Source organism: Sciurus carolinensis, chromosome X, assembly GCF_902686445.1.
Source record: "Sciurus carolinensis chromosome X, mSciCar1.2, whole genome shotgun sequence".
NCBI classification, from domain to species: Eukaryota; Metazoa; Chordata; class Mammalia; order Rodentia; family Sciuridae; genus Sciurus; species Sciurus carolinensis.
The window spans coordinates 15,963,947-15,984,112 of NC_062232.1; the positions used below are offsets into that span (position 1 = coordinate 15,963,947).

Here is a 20,166-nt window from a genome sequence, read left to right on the forward strand (position 1 = left end):
AATCTATAAGGTCCCTTTTTCCATGCAAGGAAACATATCAAAGGCTCCAAATGTTAGTACATAGACATCTTTGGGGATGTGGGGGTTCATATGCTGCTGATCACATCTCTCAGTTCCATGAAGTTGAGACGTTTTCCCCGAGGTCTTAGAAAACAAGAAGAGGATAAGAACCCCAGGACCAAAAAAATATCCAAGGACTAACAGGCAGCTACTGAAATTCAGAGATCTGTTTAATGAAAATCAAATGAGATACGTCAGAATTACTAGGCTCCTATTTTTTTAGGTGGACGATAAAGATTAAAGAGAGAGAGAAAGACAGAGAGAGAGAGAGAGAGAGAGAGAGAGAGAGAGAGAGACTCCACTATTTCTGTTTAGTGAAAAAGCATTCATTTGGAGGTGATTTTTAAGTTTCTAAAAAAAGTTGTCCTGAAAAACTGAAATAAGACATTCAATTTGGTTAAAGAGAAACAGGTCCAGAAGCACCACCAGAAAGGTATCTGTTCAATTCGAGGAGGGTCTTTTCTAACAGTAATCATTGCTCAAAATGAAATAAGCCTCCTCTGTCATAGTAAGGGCATTCTGAGCACCTCTTAGGTGATTTTTTTTCCCTTTACAAGGAGTGAGTTAGTAAGACCCCCTTATCAGAAGGTCAGTCCTATGAATTCTTAAAGGAGAATAAACTTTTTGTTTCATTTGTTGGATGGCCCTTTTCTTCAACTTCTTCCCAGCATTTTGTGAATCAAGAATTCACAGTACTAGCTCATTAGGATGACCTGGGAATCAGTCTTGATTCCCCCTTTCCATCAAAGCCCCAATCCAATCCATCAATAAGTTTGTGTCAAATACTTATTAAATGCCTTCATTTCTCTCCTTCCTACCCTCTAGGGTCCAGGTAACTAGCACCTCTGCCCTGGACTGACCAATCTCCAAGGCTTCTGCACTTTCCTACCCCACTACAGACCATCCTTCTACAAGTATATGTACAAGCATGCACACACATGCTCTGCCTATTCTCTTCACAGACAAGAGAGTTCCTGTTGAAATATAACTCAATTATGGGACCATCCATCAATATGTGGGCTTTTGGTTTATCTCCAACTTCACTGCATACCAATCTTGTCACTTGATAACTGCTACAATCACACAGTCCTCCTTCTTGCCAGTCCTTCCCACTTACTGGATTGTTAAGTTGAGATGCCCTTTCCTCAACTCTGTATGTGCCTCACATCTTAGCTCAGGAATCATCTCTTAAGACAGGCCTTCACTGACAATCCTCCAACTAGCTCCCTTTTACATCATTTACCAGTTTCTTTTATTTACTGCCAGTTTCCCCCCACCCACTCCCACCCCATTAAAATATAAGCCATATTATAGCATAGGGAATTTGTGCAGTTTGTTCACCCCCCTCAGTGAATACAACAGGTATTCAATTTGCTAAATAAAGAGACAAATTAATGACTGATTCCATTTGAAGTATCCTGTAACTTTAGATATATCAATGGCAAACTACAAGCACATTCAAAAATCCCATATAACTGATTTTTGGAATAGGCATTTTTAAGGACTATTCACATCACAGCTCCTCTCCACCAAGGTGGCTCATGTATGTTACAATGAACATACTGCTCTTCTACAATGCACATACGTGAGGGCAAAGCCTGTGCCAATTTTCCTCACTAAGTATTTAAGGGAAAACTTGCTATTCCATCAAGACATATGTTTATTTTATCTTTGATTACCTGGTTGGTTGTACTGATCTTCATAAGCATCCAGCCAATAAAACTGGAACACTTGTTCTTCATCTGTCCCTTTTACCAATGGCAGTTCACTGGAATCCACTTGAACTTCCTGTGCTGAGAAACTGCTGTCGTCTTCCTGATCAATGCCCCAACAAGAGACATCTGGGAGAAAATTTCCCCTGCAGAAATCAAATTTTCCAAAATCTTTCAAAATCTAATAGATTAATTAGAGTGCTATTTGCCAGGAAAAAAATAATAATCAGAAAATGCTCTTACAAGCAAGACATGGTCTCTTTCCTAGGATCTGCCTTGTGTTTCATCCACTCTGCTGGCTCACTCTCTTGGTCCCAAGTTTTGGTAGCCACAGGCTTCATGTCCACGTCCTCAGTTTCCATGGGTTCATCGAAGTCACCATCTTCAAACTCCATTTCCCCTGACTCATGCTCATCTTCTGGACACTCTGGTTGCACCAGCTCTCCTGTAGGCATAAGCATATATTCCTGTCACATGCTAGTTCCTGATGCACAAAGGTTTACCCAACACTGAAATATCAGCACATCCCTTTTCCTACACTATGCTTGTATTTCCCTTTAATCTCCAAATTGGATGTTTTTAACTTTTAGCACTATGAATCCAAATCTTTCATACTCAGACTTGCCATCACAATACCTTCACAATTGCCTCCAGCTCTTCTACCACTGTGACAGCAACTGCTCAACACTCTTGCATTTCTGCCTGACATCAGACTTACCAGCAAATTCAGCTCGTTTAAGAGGAACAGGAGTTAATGAAAGCTCCTTTCTGGAGACAGGGGAAGCAGTTTTTCCTGAAGGAATTGCCTGTAAACATTTTTAAATGTTTAGTCACTTAAGACTTGCATACGAAAAATATGCAACTGTCCTACCTTGACCAGAGATAATGACAGTTCCCATTTATAAAAAGGTTTTATATATTATTAATTTAACAGCTTCAATTATTTTACTGTTACCTTGGTTTACAGAAAAAAAATACTTGTTTCCAGGAGGAAAATTATTGCATTTAGCACAGTTGTAATACCTATAATAAACACATATTAGTTACTACAAAATGTACTATGAAAAAAGCAGGCACATGCTATTTTGAAATACATGAAACTATATATTGAATGACAGTCCTAATTTTAAAAATCAAAAATAAATTCAAAGGCATTTCCTTCAAATAGAAAAGCAAAAACAAATAAATTTAAAACAATATCATAAATCAAGACAGGGTACCTCTACACACTTTACCTTGGGGGTGTGCACAGCAAAAGGATTCTGAGAAGCTCCAGTGGATCTTTTCTTTTTAGGCATTATTATAGGTGGAAGAGTTATTTGAGGTGTCTAAAAGGAAGGGTAAGACAGACATTCACTGCCAGGCTTGGTTTACCACGTAATAGATAAAGTACATTTCTTTGCTCACTGAAACCCAATAAGCACTTTTTTTCCCTTCCCTGCTCCCCCCACAGGATCTATGTTCAGGTACTGTGGTTACTATAGCAACAATACTACAGAAATCACTAGAAAACCTGAATAGATACTGAATCCACCCCTCACCAATTCTTTTCTTTTTAAAATTTAACAGTCTTTCACTTATCCTTCCAGAGTATTACATTTAAAAACTATCAAGATACATACAACTGCATAGTGTTGATGCTAGTCATCCTGATCAACAGTCACTTAGAAATACACTTCTAAATAAGCACTTAGCCTTTATGAGAAATGGCCAAATTTCAAATTCACAGTGCAGATCAGCCTATTTGAGTTTGATCAGGGATAGGATACTCTTTCTTTGCTCCCACTCAGAATTAAAGACAAGGATCTTACGCCTGATTGTGTAGACTGACAGGCTTCAACCTATTTAAGGAACATATGCTATAGCAACTGAACACAAGCAGTAAGCATTCACAGAACTGACTCCTAGGTGTATTCTTACTACTTCCAACATACACCCACACAGCCCCATCTACATAATCACATAGCTGTAACAGCTGGAAACTACTCACCTAAAATGGTGAGAAGAAACTAATTAGAAGATTTTATTTTTATTTTTGTGGGACATTTGTTTTGGTGGTATTGTCCTTGCATTTTTTAACTTCTAACGAGTCTATTCTGTACAACTACTGAACTATTTCTAAAACCTGTTCCCTGCACATTTTACAACTCCCAGAGAATCACTTACCTCAGTGTTCAGATCTTGTAGAATGTCACCTAGCAGTTCATCCTTAGACAAATCTACAGCTTTCTACAGATTATAAAGGAAGGCAAAATGAGAAAACCCTGCACATAAAATTTTCGCCCAGACCACACATGACCATGAAAGGAAGAACCTAACTAATCAGTCCTTACCTCTTCATTTCATTCATACTAAGTGCTCTTATCTATTCACGAATTTTAACTACCACCTGTGTATATGTAAAAGAAATTGAGGTGGGGTAGGCACCAGAGATTGAACTCAGGGGCACTTGACCACTGAGCTACACCCCCAGCCCTGTTTTGTATTTTATTTAGAGACAGGTTGCTTAACACCTCACTTTTGCTGAAGCTGGCTTTGAACTCGAAATCTTCCTGCCTCAGCCTCCTGAGCCTCTGGGATTATAGGCATGTGCCACCACACCAGGCTGTAAATTTTAAATTTATAGTTCCCATCGTCTATTTTCATTCTCATTCCATGATCTTCCTGTTAGTCACTGAAATGAAACACACTTTCAATTCAGTTTTTATGCTCAGTCTTTCTTTTCTATCTCCCAAGTTCTAACCACTGAGATGCCTAAATTCACTTGAAATCTAAAGTCAACTTAGTAAGTGAAGCTGGAAAAATGTTGTCAAATATGTATTGAGCAGCTAATATTTGTATAATCATATATTAAATTCATTTCTCAAAGGAAAAGACAAAATATACAGAAACCATGAAACTCACATCTGTGGTTTTCTTTCCAGCACTGGCAATGAACATTGACTTGATATTGTTTGGTTTTGTCACTGCAGATTTCTTTACATTCCTCTTGCCTCTGTTGTGTGTTTTAGCATCCTTTCCTATTGAATTATTTAGAAACACAAATGGTCCCAAGTCAAAATGGAAACCAAAAAGCTAGTCATTTGTTCTCTGTATATGAGAATTTGGGAAGAAAAATATTAAGAATTCAAAATACAAACATATAAAGATTTTACACAAGGTGCATAGAGAAGAAACTTTAAAATAAGCTATATTCAAAAACTTGGGCTAAATGTTATTACAAAAACTGATAAAACACAAATTAACTATCAGGATGAGTTAAGCGTGACCATTTAATTGCAATTGTTAGTGTGAAGAAAAAGCTTTTTTGAAAGTGAGACAGGAGATAGGAAAGATTGTAAAATAAATCAGACATTATTACCCTGTATACATATATAACTATACAACTGGTGGCAATCTACTTCATGTATAACCAGAAGAATGAGATATTATACTCCATGTATCAAAGTATATTCTACTGTCATGTATAACTAAAACAAATCTGGAATCAAGTGTTTATCCTAGTAGCCTTCATGAAATCATCTCTTCGGTTTTACACGTAATTTGACAGAACAACTTAACTGTAAAAAGTGGAATTGCAAGTTATGATACTGTGGCATCCTGATTTCCATTTTATGAGGAACAGCAACTAGACAAATTTACAATTTGTCATATTAACACTAAACAGCAGAGAAACATTTGCTCACTAAAGGAAAACTTTTGCCACGTTTTTCTCTTCTGGTCATGTGTAAATCAACTTCCTAATACTGTCAATTTTAATCTCACTTTTTTATTCATCCCCAAATATTCTCAATTTCAAAAAAATTAAATGAATAATTAAAATAGTGTGGTAGTGGCATACACATAGAGAGACCAGATGAAGTAAAAGATACAGTCTAGAAAAGAGACCTAATCATGTATGGAAATTTAGTATATAATAAAGGTGACAACTTACTCACTTGGGGAAAGATGGACTTCTTAATAAATAGTGTTGGCTATCCATTTGTAAGATCCATATAAACACCAAAATGAAATTTTCAAAAATAAAACTACACAAGTACTTTAAAAAAGCAAATTCCTTTGTAAGCTGGGTATGGTAAAAATCTTTCTACTAATTCTAAATCCACTTGCAAGTAAAAAACAGATTGATAAATCCAATTAAACCAGAAAAGGGTTCAAAGAAAAACCAGGAAAATGTATTTGCAATATGTATCACAGATAAAGGGTCAACTTCCCCAATAAACATTTCCTTGATATAAAGACCTAAAACAACCAATCGAAACTCAAAAGGAAAGTGAGCAATAAATACAAACATATAAGTGGTAATCAAGTTTTATGAAAAGATCCATTTGTGTACAACCAGAGAAATGAAAAGTTGTATTCCATTTGTGTACAATGAATCAAAAAATTAAATTAAATTAAAAAATCCAGAACTTTATGTATAAAATAAATGCAAATGAACACCACACTGAGATGCCACTTCTCACATATCAGACTGGCAAAAATTCAGAAGTTTGACAACATACTGTTAGCAGGGCTTTGGGGAAACACACATTCATACACTGTTCATGGGAGGGTACAAAAGGACAACTCCTAGGAAGAACTTGGCAATGTCTTGTCAACATCTAATAAAAATTTTGTGCACACTCTCTGAGCCAACAATCCCTCTTCTAGGAATTGTCCCTGAGGAAAACATCATCTGCATAAGAGTTATTGGATGTGGCACTATTTGTAATAGCAAATTATTGAAAATAAATGTCCACCCAAGGAAATTAATAAGTGACAGCATATCAATATAATGGAGTACTATGCAGTCATACAGACATAAATAATAAAGAAAAGTCTGTTAAGTACTAATATGAAGTGATTTTTAGAATATACTAAGTGAAAAAAACAAACTACAAAACTATCTACAGACAGTAACTTTTGTGGAAGAAAGAAAATAGAAACACATAACACAACTCCATTCCTAGGTATATACTCCAAAAAAACAAGAACAGGTATTCAAACAAAAACTTGAACACTTCGTTCATAGCAGCATTAAAAAGGTAGAAATAAGCCAGTGCCCATCAACTGATGAATGGGTAAACAAAATAGGGGACACATATCCACATAATATTATTCAGTCATAAAAAAGAATCAAGTACTAATACATGCTATGTAACATGGATTAAACTTTAAAACAGTATGCTAAGTAAATGATGCCAGACACAAAAGTCACATATTGTATGATCCTAGTCATATAAAATGTCCACAACAGGCAAAACCAAAGAAGTAGAAAGCAGATTAATGGTTGCCAGGTGCTAAGGGAAGTAAGATGAGAGTGACTATTTAATGAGTATGGGGTTTCCATCTGGGGTGAAGAAAATGTTCTGGAACTAGATAATGGTAATGGCTGCAAACACTGCAAATGTACTAAATTTCACTAATGGTATATTTTGTTATATGTATTCTACTGCAATAAAAACAGATATTTTTCACATGGCAAGGCTGTGAAAAGGTTTGCAGTACATTTGTAAAAAATGTGAGACCAGAGAATTGCATGAAGAAAATTGTATCTTTATTGAGACCAACTGGAGCAGTTTGAAAACAGAATAAACTAAGGGTTAAAATGTTCCAGAACTTAGTGTTTGTTTTATTGTGCCTTCCCACTTATTTTTCTTCATTTGAACTTGATGAATATTTTTCTCCATCTCTAGTTGAAAACAACATGCCAGGGACTGGATCCACACACCATAAAGAGCTGACCTTGTACTTCTAGGCAAAACTACAATTTCTTATAAGTTTTTAAAGTGAATTTCAGGGGCTAGGGTTATAGCTCAGTGGTGGAGTGCTTGCCTAGAATGTGTGAGGCACTGGGTTTGATTCTCAGCACCACATAAAATAAATAAATAAAATAAAGGTTCATCGACAACTAAAAAAATAAAAATAAAAATAAAGTGGGTTTCAGAATTGCATTTGCCTTCCTAAGATCTTGTGACCTTACTTGGGTTCCCAGTGAGGTACACTGAAACAATGGGGACTTGTGGGTGAATGGTAGAGGAAAAGCATGAAATACAAATTTCTAAAACTAGTTTTCTTCCAGAATGTCAAATCACTCTCTTTACTAATATATTGCCAGGAAAGATAACAATATGACATACAGTGATGGCTCATTTATTTGACAAATACTGCATACTTCCTTCATGTCTGCTCCTGTGATCAGCCCTGGAGTGAGTGGGATGTGGGTCCTCTCTTTGAGAAGCTCCTTAACCAGTCCAACTTCCTAAGTTGCAGCTGACCAAAACTAAAATCTATATAGGTGATAGGGACTATGTCTAGTTGATGTAATTAACAATATAGACATAACTCTAATACAGGCCTCCTTGATTCTGGGAGATAATGCTGCACACAGGCTCATTCTATTCTTCCCAGACTCACATAAACTACAAATACACAATTAGCCACAATTCAACCAAAGGATACCAGTGTATAGAGTTTCTACATTACATAGGTTGGCAGAAACTGGTCAATTCATACTCTAATAGATGAATGAATAAATAACATCCCATGTGGGGGAAAATCAAACATTTTTTTATAACTGTAAACAAAGGAAAGATAAACCAGAAACTAATTAAAATGGTTATTTAGAGAGATGGGTAAAAATAAGACAGAAGGCACAGGAATAAGAGCAAGACTTTTCTGCATATATCTCGGTATCTTTTTTATTTTTATATCATATAGTTACTTTATAATATTTTAAAAAAATAGAGAAGACTTTTAAAAATCTGAACACAAAAACAAATGAACCTGTAAAATGATAAAAGAAAAAACTACTTAATATAACTCCTAAACACAAAACTCTCAAGATAGACCTTTAGTGTGATAAATGCCAAGAACTAGAAAATTGTGAAGAAATCATACACTTTATTTAGAAAGGTTGTTAACAGAGGTTTTGGTTTAGTAATTCTAAAAAAATGTGTATATTTCAAAAGACAAGGATTTTCATTGAAAGTATACAAATACAGAATTGAGAAGATGAAGAATTCGGTAGCAATGGACTGGGATAAAACTTATCAGTATGAATTCAGAACATAATTTCCTAGTTGTTTACCGAAAGGGCCTAGAAGCCATCATACCAAAGAGCAATGAACGTATCCCTTCCCCAGATTTAAACAACATTCCCCATGAAAGGAACCAAGAGGCTGGAGAGAAGCAGTTGATTCCAGCTCTGGTATAGGAAGAGTACAAGGTAACCTTGAACATCTTCTTGGCTCTGATAGCAAGGAAATGCTCATATACTGATGGAATCATATCAAAAGGATACAGGAGACACCTAAAAGGGGTTCCACTCCCACTGGCCAAATCCAGGATAATTTGAACATCGAAAGGAAAAGCGATAACAATGAATTTTAACAGTAAATCCTCTAGAAACCCATGAGTTTGAAGTGATAATTTTAAAAAGGAAAGAAGCTGAGTGCAGTGGCATGCACCTGTAGACCCAGTCATTAAGGAGGCTTAAGCAGGAAGATCACTTGACCCCAGAAGTTCAAGGCCAGCCTGGGCAACATAGCAAGACTCCATCTCAAAAATAATAAAATTAAAAAGGAGAGAATCATCAACAGATGCTGAAAGCACTGGGTGAAAATTCAAGGGAATATGGGATATATACATGGTCTCAAATCATCACCACACATTTGCATTAATGACAAAGAGGGAAAGGTAGTTTTACAAGAAATTTGTATCATCTTAACCAGGAGATCGAATTTATTATCAACGCTAAGGGAACGGAATGCTCTCCAGAGAAGAAGGGCATGAATCCAGGGTCTTGTGCACACTAAGCAAGGCCTGGGTCAATTCCCAATACTACAAAAAAAATGCTGTAAGAGACATTACTCAGCAAACTGGAGACATTTTACTATAGACAATAATGATACTGTGGTTAAGCAGACAAGAGTCTTTATTCTTAGACACTGCTAAAGTTCAAAATATTCATCAAAAATTAGTCTGTATCAATGGTTGGAAAGAGGAAACAAATGTTGCAAAACACAAATGTGCAAATTAGAATCCAGTCCCTCTGTAAAGAGCAGATAGCACAGATGTAAGGCTTTGTGGTCAAATAGGATTCTGTAACAAAACTATGTATTCTTTACATTTTTCTTTTTTCAAAAAACACACTTTGTAAATATAAAAACTTTTCTTAACTCAAGGGCTATATAAAAACAGGTAAGATGTGTGGGGTGTTAATGGAGAATGTTCTAAAATAACCTATGGTGGTACCTGCACAATTCTATGACTACACTAAAAGCCAATGAATTGTATACTTTAAATTGGTGAACTGTATGGCATGTGAGTTATCTCTCAATGAAGTTTTGTTTTGTTTTTTTCAAAAAACTGGCTGTGAATATGCCATAGTTTGCTGAACCTTGATCTATCACTTGGTGGTAGAAGACTAATTCACAAACTAAACAAAAAAAAATACCAATGAGAACTTCCCATTCTCATTTTACAGAACTAAATCTGGCTTGTTTCCCTGAAAAAAAAAATACCAATAATTGTGCAGTTAAGAAAATTTGACACATTCATTCACACCATTTTAAATTTCAATTAAACAAAACAAGCTGATTACACTAGTTCTAAACTTATTATTGAAGAGCTAAAATTCCAAGACCATCATTTCAGTAGGAATTAAAAGACATCACTTACTGTGGCAGCCCTCAATACCAGCAACTCTAAATTGACCAGAGGACTAAAAATTTCAATAGAAACATGAAACTTTTTACTTTCTGGTGGTGATTTGTTTCTTACATTTAATTTTCTACACAATTATGATTCTCTCACTATTAGAACATATTCTCTATCTAAAAATAGTTGCAGGGGGCCCTCCTCCCTCAAAGGGAAACTGTATCAGAATACCAAGTCATCTTAAACTTTAGATAATTCTTTAAATCTCAAAATGACATTCTCTTGGAGGTACCTTTCTCACTGGTATCAAGAGCATTATCTTCAAGGTCATCATCAAAAATCTCTCGGCCATCTTCCACATAACCAGTACCATCTGCAGGAGCAAAATTTAATATTGAGATAAAGTTTCCACAGTAACCAATAATATTTTAGCCAAAGCAAAAAGAATACTTTGGTACCCACTCCTGGTCTCCTGGTCTGTTCCATTTTTAAGTGCAGCAGAATCCTGTTCAAACAGGTGTCAGATGTGGCAAGTCATCCACACAGCAGATGTGGCATCAAAACCAAATATATACTATACCTAGCTAGGTGAAATAGGGAAATGATTTGGCCCACAGGATCAAAAACCTAGCTACAAAAGGTTGTGTTAGGCATATACCCAAAGGACTTAAAATCAGCATACTACAGAGATACAGCCACATCAATGTTCATAGCTGCTCAATTCACAATAGCCAGACTGTGGAACCAACCTAGATGCCCTTCAATTGATGAATAGATAAAGAAACTGTGGTATATATATACAATGGAATATTACTCAGCTATAAAGAATAATAAAATTATGGCACTTGCAGGCAAATGGATGAAACTGGAGAATATCATGTTAAGTGAGATAAGCCAATCTCAAAAATCCAAAAGACGAATGATCTCACTGATAAGCGGATGATGACACATAACGGGGGTAAGGGGGGGCAAGAATGGAGGAAGGAGGGACTGTATAGAGGGAAAAGAGAGGTGGGAGGAGTGGGGGGGAAGGAAAAAATAAAGGAATGAATCAAACATCATTACTCTATGTAAATGTATGAATATGCAAATGGTATGCTGTTACTCCATGTACAAACAGAAACAACATGTATCCCATTTGTTTACAATAAAAATAAATTTAAAAAAAAGTGATGGGAAATACTGTTTGGAATTGTTAAGCCACCTCTGAACAGAATACTGTCTGTACTTGTTCACTGGCTTGAGGGAGGTGGGAGGGAAGAAGTTGCAAGGGTGTTTTGTTAAGAGTGTGCTAGAAAACTTCAGCTTAAAAAAAAAAAAAGGTTGCGTTAGCTGGGCATGGTGGCGCACGCCTGTAATCACAGCGGCTTGAGAGGCTAAGACAAGAGGATCACAAGTTCAAAGCCAGCCTCAGCAAAAGCAAGGCTCAGTGGTTGAGTGCCCCTGAGTTCAACCTCCAGTACCCTCCCCACAAAAAAAGGTGCTTTACTGGGATTATAGGCATGAGCCATCGCACCCAGCAAGACCAGCTGTTCCAGTGCTTTCCACTGCTCATATTACCTCTCATACCTAAAACTGCATGTATTCCTCACAGCAGTTCGGGAGATAGTTTTCTTATCTCCACATTATAGAACAAAAACTTGTGGTTCACGGGCATTAAGTAACTTGGTCAAAGTCACAGAGTGGGAAAATAGAAAAGAGAGCTTGAACCTGTATTCCTTAATTCAGATGCTGTCTTTTGGCCCTACAGGAACATGGCTCCTCCCAATTCACCCTCCCCCACTTTTTGGTGCTAAGGATTGAACACAGAGTCTTGCACATCTTGACAATTCCCAAACAATCATTTCCTGGGGGATTTATAGTTTATCTTCAGGTATGTGCCTTGATTCTCCAAAATGTTGCCAAATCAAACTTTTATTGTTCTGCTTCCTCATCCTCAAATAACTAAAAATGATCCAAACCAAAGGTACGATTCTAACAATGCCTTACATCTACCCAGGCAAAGGAGCAACTCCACATGAAAATCTACAAAAAGCAACTAACACAGTGCCTGGCAGGTAATTTCTTCCTACATACCATCATCCACGATCCAGTCATCATCCTGCCGTGCCTGAACCAGCTTTGAATACTGTTCTTCATCAACTTCTTCATAAACACTTGTGAAGTCCTCAATCTGCCATTATACAAGTTTGAGAAAAAGCTTCAAACGGAGTGAAAGTGTTAAATAATTCTTATGAAAAAAAATTGTCAAATTGAAACGGGAATGGCAGCCTGACGGAGAAGCTGCAACCAAATCATGAGTTCTGACATTCAACACCACTACAGGGTTTTCCTTAAATAGACATCAATTAACTTAGTATTCCTTTTAGGTGGGTGTTAACATAAGATATTAAATGACTCCATTAGCATAATACACTTGTCACACCATCAATTACTCAACTACTTCATAAAAAACAAACTGAATTATAGCCAATTCTTCATTAGCTGCTTTGGGGATTATTCACTTGTAATTTCTAGATTGGAATCTCCTATACTTAGCAAACCTGTAAGGCATACCATCTCTTTCTCCACTAGCTGTTCTACAAATAGTCAATAATTTTAATGCTTGTTTGACCAACTAAATAAAATGCAAAAGGAAAATCTCCCTCATCCAGCCCCCTCCAAAAATTTAGCAAAACAAACATATTCTTTTATAAGCAAACAAGAAAATGTTTTTGAGTGATCCCTCTTTGCTTCACCACTGATCCTCCACCACTCTCGGGTTTTGAAACTGGACAGGGACTTAAATGCTGAGCTGTTTGAAAGGCAAGTCCAGAGAAAGTAGCCAGGTCCTCCAATCACACTAGCTGCCTGACTGCCAAAGGGTCAGAGCACCAAGAGCTACTGGTACAAATAAAGCAGAATACCTCTTCACAAAATAATAGGTGCACACCATTGCTGCCACCGCCCATGGGGGTCACAGACAGCCCAAATGAGAATCTGGTGAGTTAATTAGCAAGTTCTCATAGATACCTCATGAAAAATACCCACCTTCTCTCAAGAGTTCTCCACTTTTCAAATAGAGTATGGGGGAAGATGCCTAACTCTACCTGAAGAGCTAAGCCTCTAGGAGAAAACCTGGGACACAGAGATTTGAGAGCTTGGTGACCAGAGCTGACTGAATTTTTGCCACACCTATAAGGCTTATAACAATTATAGGACTAGACTTCATTTCACCTCTTTTCCAAATTACTCTGTAGGGATCACTGGCAAATACTGATTTGGCCTTTGACCATTTGGTAAAAAACTATCTACCCTAAATTATTAACAAGCCACATGCAAACTAGTCTAATTAATACTATTTTATTAACCAAATTTCTTTTTTGGAGGGAGCTGGCATAATTATTTTTGTTGGCTGAAGGCATACTTTGTTTCTCCTTTAAGTAATTAATTTTTATACTATTTTTGAGGGGATGGTACTGGGGATTGATCCCAGGGGCACTTTACCACTAAGCCACATCCCCAGTTCCTTTTATTTTTTTTATATTGAGACAGGGTCTTGCTAAGTTTATGGGGTTGGCTTTGAACTTGCAATCTTCCTGCCTCATTCTCATCAGTCACTAGGATTATAGGTGTGTGCCACTGTGCCTAGCTGATTTATATACTATTAGGAAGACCCCAGAAAACTGAGGAGTGAATTCAGGATGCTTTAACACTGAGCTAAATCCTGTCCCTTTTAATTTTTGACACAGTGTCTCACTAAGTAGCTGAGGCCAGCCTCAACCTTGTCATCCTCTTGCCTCAGCCTCCCAAGTTGCTGGGATAACAGGCATGCACCACTGCACCTGGCTCAGAAAACTATTTTAAAAAATAATTTTGAATAAAAAGTCCTTTTGACTCTTTATTAGTGCTGGAGAATAAATCCAGGGCCTTGTGCATGCTATGCAAGCACTCTACCACTGAGCTACAATCCCACCCCAGGTGTCTCTACCTTAAAAAACCATATTGCTACTGCTCAGCATGAACTCTTGGAATCACACAATTAATATCACAGTATTTAAAAGAGTAATCGGCCAAATTGTGCCAATATCAGAAATGCCCCACAAAACTCCTTTATAGAAGTACCTACATTAAAAATGCTTTACTCTTGCTTCACTGTAATTCTTTTAGCAACCCTTTATTATCTGGTTGCCTCCCTTAACTTGAACAAATGGTGCCAGCCACATGGCAAAAATCCTCTTCTATTTGCTTAATTGCCCAGTACAGTAAAGGCCATAGTGAAATGTGCATATTCCAAAGTCATATTGCCTGGGTTCAAATATAGGATCTGCCACTGTGACCTCACTAAACTTCTGTGCCTCAGATAGCTCACCTGCAAACTGTTGTTAGTCATAGAATCTAATTTCATATGGTAACCAGATGGATTAAATGAATAAACATATTAGTAAAATCACTTAGAATAGTGTGTTAGTTCAAAAACATATTAGTTGTTATTATTTTCTAGCATTAATCACTTTCTAGTCTTGGCAGTTAAGATACCCAGAGAGAGTGCTAATGGTGAAGCTAGACAATGATATGCAGATGGTAATCACTTTATTTTTTATCTACAGGCCAAAAGCAGTGAGCAGAGGAAAATGGTCACAAAAGCATTAATTCAATCTTACAAGCAGAACACTGAAGAAGTAAGGTTCAAGTCTCCACTCCCTTGCAAATAAAACAGTACTGTCCAAGGACAAGGTACTTAACTAGACTGCTGAAGACTTTAAAGTAAAAGCATCTCTCAGTTCCCCCAAAGAAGCCATGAGGCTTCACAGAGATGCATCATACCAAATAAGGAAAATATAGATATAACTACTTTAATCTTGGAATTTTAAACTCATCTGTAAAATACTTTTCAGGAACTTTTAAGGATTGAGTACTCTCCATAATCTCTAAATCTACCTCATTCCCACACTTGTTCAATATTAAGAAATTACTATTACGAGAAGCTTGAAACACATGAATATTTCTAATTGGTGATTATTACAGTTTAAGTATGAGGCATATACCAAAAGCTCATGTGTGAGACAATACAAGAATGTTCAGAGGTGAAATGATTAGGTTATGAGAGCCTTAACCTAATTAGTGGATTGGTTGACATGGACTAACTAGGGATTAAATGTAGGCAGGTAGGGTGTGGCTGGAGGAGTTAGGTCACTGGGGTGTGCCTTTGGGGTTTATGTTTTGTCTATGGTGAGCAGAGATCTCTCTCTCTGCTTCCTGGTTGTCATGTTTGAGCTGCTTTCCTGTGCCATGCCTTTATGCCATGATGTTCTGCCTCACCTATGGCCCAGAGCTATGGAGTTGGCCAACCATGAACTCAATCTCTGAAACAGTGAGCCAAAATAAACTTTTCCTCCTCTATGTTGTTCCTGTCAGATCTTTTGGTCACTGGGACAAAAAGTTGACTAATACAGTGACAGAGTTGATATAAGACTACCTGCAAGCTATAAATTACATGAAGCACAGGAGAAAAAAGAAAGTGGTTACTTACTTCATATTTGTACTTCTCACCAGCTTTAGCCTTTTTCAGTCTTTCTAGCGCTTCTTGGCGACCTTTCTTTGACTTTTTTTCTCGCCGGGCCCGAGAAGTTACAAAACTTCCTGAATCTGACACAAGTGAAAGAAACACAAATGTATGGAAGATGTTATAAAATTTTCAGTCATCTTCCCTCATAAATGAAGAACAGTCAGGCATAGTGGTGCATGCCTATAATCCCAGTGACTAGGGAGGCTGAATCAAGAACTGCAAGTTCAAGGCCATCCTCAACAACTTAGTGAGGCCCTAAGCAACTTAGTGAGACCCTGTCTCAAAATAAAAAGGGCAGGGGGGTGTAGCTCAGTGGTAAAGTGCCCCTGAGTTCAATCCCCAGTACCCTCCTCCCCCAAAATGAAGAACATTTCTAGTCAACAATACACAATTTTAATATTATATGTAATATTAAATGTATTATTATAATGTAAAATAATTCAAAATGTTCATGGCCAAATATGCAGATCCTGTAACTCTTCAAAAATCTTCTCTAAGATCCTGTTACAACTGAAGCCAATGTTAATTTTTTCCACAAAATAAAATGAGAAAAATCTCAAATCCAACTGATATCCTACAGAAATATTAGGGAAGAGAGATTAGCTATTAGCTAGTCCATAGCCTTTCCATTAGAAATGACAGGCCACAATTAATCCAGTGGGTCATAAAAGAACAATTCATTTTGTTTCCTATTAATCAACATTTGAAAGCTTTTAAGAAGGCTCTGTTCTTTGCAAAGTACTAGGTGCTATGATGGACAAAAAGATCAAAAGACATGGTGCCTGTGTTCACCCTACTTATAATCTAATGTAGGAGATAAGTAGCAATTGGGTCTAAAAAAATTATTTAGAATACATGCCCTAATAGAATTCAGATAAAGTACCTTGAATTTCAAAGAGAAACAGAATGGGGGCTTAGGGGTATTTAACAAAGATGGTATCATAATTCTAATAAAAGATGGTACTATATAAAGATGCAAAATTAACAAATTAAAAGTAGAATTATTTTTAAAAAAGAAGTTCACAGAGGTATTGAAAGGTCATGACAGGATAAGAGGAGAACAAAACAACAACAAAAACAAAGATGGTTTTAAGGAGATTATTAATTCTATCACTGACTTTAAGACCTCAGTTGATTATGATATTATAGGATGATAGTAAAAAACTACCAAGGTTAAAATGTGTTTGTCAAAAATGATTGAAATATCAGAGGATCCCAGCATTCACTCATTAAACTTTTGAACTCTTCATGCTTTTGGTCATTATGAACTGACCACCCCACATGCATATTGAAAAGAATTCATACACAGAATTAAGACTTTCACATACCAGCTGATGAATAAGCAAATCAAGACAACAGTGCTGCCTGCCAGCCATAAGTTTAGGCTCAGCAGCCATTTATTGTATTTGGTACTAATTAATTTATTAAAATGAGTAGGCACAAAAAGGGAGATATATTGATAAGAGGCATCCTAAAAGTTCCAATCCCAATGGCATATTCATAACAATAAGTTGTTTGCTTGACTGAAGCATAAGAAACAATCTAAAAGAACATGTAACAAATACTGGCAATAAACTGTTGAAAATTATATCTTAAAGGTCAAGTATAATTAGAGAATATTATTTTTTTAGTTTTTTGTAAATGGAATCTCTATAACATCTTAGCCTATTGTTTGACTTTCACATTTGACTTTTAAATTCATTTTTGGAAAGGCATTAAGTAAAAATTAAGTAATGTGGGTACTTAATAATGACAGTCACAAAATTTTGTGTGTAATTCAAATGATTTAAAAATCTTAAGCAGGCTTACATGAAAAGGTTTCAGAGATTATTAAACATGATCAATAAGAGTGAAAAGCTAGCCTCAGTATATTCCCTTTAAGACTCCCTTGATATCTGACAAAACCTGTAGGTCTTCAAATGGACCACAGGAAACACTGCTCCACTAAATAGGATTTGCCATACAATTACAAACAAGACAGAGCTGCCTGTAGCCTCAAGGGGCTCACAGTCAAGTAAAGCAAAAGACCATGAGATTATCATCATAATATAAATACAGTGCCGTAGGAGAGATAAGAACAGCATACAAGGAAATGTAGAGAAGAGAGCCATTAATTTTGCCTGAGAAATCAGGGAAGTTTTCATAGGGGAGGTCTCCAGTACAGGCCTAGAAAGAATTTCACCATCAGAGAACAGGGTAAAAAAGTGGAACAAACAGAGGAAGAGGTGTGAGCCAAACTACAAAGGGATATAAATGCAAGGTGTACCCAGGAACCAAGAAAAAAATCAGTGCAGAAGGTAAGTTTGACATGAGTATAGAGTGAGCAGAAGAACTAAGAAATTAATAAGTAGCACATCGCAGTTCTACCATTTAGTAGATGACATGAGACTACCAGTTAACCAGTTCAGCAGTGGACAGCTGTCTTGTTTGAATCTGCCCAGCATCTGAAAGTTTTTGGACACCCCCCATCCCTGCATCTTAAGTCTCATGGGTTCACAAAGCCTATTCGTTTACAAGCTGAAAGTTCCCTTTCCCAAACACTCTTGCAGCTGGGGCAAGGGCATTAAAATAGGCTCTAACAATTAGAAAACCTGCTCAGACTTTACATCAGTGGCTAATGTCCCAATGAGAGATGTGGGCTTAAGGAAGATTCTAGAAGTAGCAAGAGCTACAGGAAGATTGAGAATGTTGGACAACAGTGCCAGCAATGTCCCCAGGTACAAGATCTAGCATCAAGTACTTAGTCACGGTTGGCAACGACCTCCTCACTGGCCCAGTTTTGTGGCACAATTTTAATCACTGTTTCTGGGGAAGCAACCTGCAGACCAGATTTCCAGTCCTTCAGGATTTGTGCAAATGCTATGGAATTCTAATAAATTCTTTTTCAGTTTAAATTAGCTAGAATTGGTTCTTATAGCTTACACCAAAGTACTCTGACTAATGCAGAACCTGAGGGTCCTCATCCGTGAAATGGAAATAAACCATTTGTCTGCTTCATAAAGCTGCAAGGATTACATGAGGATGGTTATCTTTGTACTTAGCAATATAAGAGAAATTCATTTAGTGTTTATGTTTGTGTGTGTAGATGCATGGCAGTCAAACACACATACATATACATATACCCCCACGCACATAGTCTAGTTTCAGAAAGCAAAAATAAAGCAGTTTCTTCAGGGAAGATTCAACACACCACTGCATATAACTGGATGTTCATTTCGACTCCATGAAAACAGAAACCATGTCCAGTCTTCCCATCATCAGAGCCTGGTAGAATGCCTATGCCTGGTATGCACATAATAAATGTTGCAAATGAACCACTGTACCCACTTTTTTGATCGCTAAACTCCCCGATCTCTTTTCATACATAAAACAGTTATAAATCTTTCAACTTTTCACTGCCGTCAAGCTGTTCCACCTGCTAACACTTATGAAAAACAAAACCCAGATTTTTCTTTTTGGAACACATCTCTAATGCTTCATGTAAGTAACTAGCAAAAAGGAAATAAGCATGAAAAAATCCAGTTACCAAGATTTAAATATTTGCTTCAAAATTACCATCTGGAGTACCTCCATCCTCCCCAAAAACAGGCAAAGACACTAGCTTGCAAAAGAATTCTTTCAGGTAACAATCTTTTAGTCTGCTCTAACAGAAAAATTCCAGTCACAAGTTCCCAGCAAGTACTTAATCAACATCATGACTTGAGGGGTCTCAAGATTGCACAGTATCCTCCAGAGAGTGATTTCTTGATGTTCACGGATGGCGTACAGTTTTTAGGGTGAAGAAAGGGCTTAGTGGCAAATCACTGATAGAGGGCTGCAAAGACTGTTCAGATACTCACATCCCATATCCGATTTGTAATCCCAGCTAGTTGACTCTCCAAAATAAATTGTCTTAAAAAACGAAAGGCTAAAGACCAAATTGAAATCTGTGATTTACAACTAGCTGAATGCAAAGGAAGCTGATTAGGAAGCAAGTTCTCATTAATGCTGATGTATTTGAGTGACAGGAGATGTAATGCTTGGGCTAAAAAAGTGAAGCATCTGATTTTAACTTAGAAGTTCACTGAAGTTAAGTCACATTTTAGTTGAACACTGTTCAAAAATCAGAAATCAGACAAAGCCATTTGCATTTTTGTATTCTATTTTTGGAAATAAAAGATTACCACTGACTGAGTGATATACAATGTATCCGAAATGCTGAAC

At 36.8% G+C, this 20,166-nt stretch overlaps 1 protein-coding gene across 2 annotated transcripts in view; it reads right to left on the minus strand.

The window, feature by feature from the left end:
- The window catches only part of Pola1 (DNA polymerase alpha 1, catalytic subunit), a 288,260-nt gene that overhangs the window by 267,264 nt on the left and 830 nt on the right, over positions 1 to 20,166 (minus strand). For both annotated transcript variants that reach the window (XM_047536617.1, XM_047536616.1), the window contains exons 2-10: positions 15,928 to 16,043; positions 12,492 to 12,588; positions 10,708 to 10,788; positions 4,677 to 4,792; positions 3,939 to 4,001; positions 3,008 to 3,100; positions 2,491 to 2,578; positions 2,016 to 2,217; positions 1,740 to 1,918 (exon numbers count right to left, since the gene is read on the minus strand). In XM_047536617.1, the coding sequence (XP_047392573.1) occupies positions 1,740 to 1,918; positions 2,016 to 2,217; positions 2,491 to 2,578; positions 3,008 to 3,100; positions 3,939 to 4,001; positions 4,677 to 4,792; positions 10,708 to 10,788; positions 12,492 to 12,588; positions 15,928 to 16,043 (1,035 nt within the window). The remainder of the gene's footprint in view (positions 1 to 1,739; positions 1,919 to 2,015; positions 2,218 to 2,490; positions 2,579 to 3,007; positions 3,101 to 3,938; positions 4,002 to 4,676; positions 4,793 to 10,707; positions 10,789 to 12,491; positions 12,589 to 15,927; positions 16,044 to 20,166) is intronic.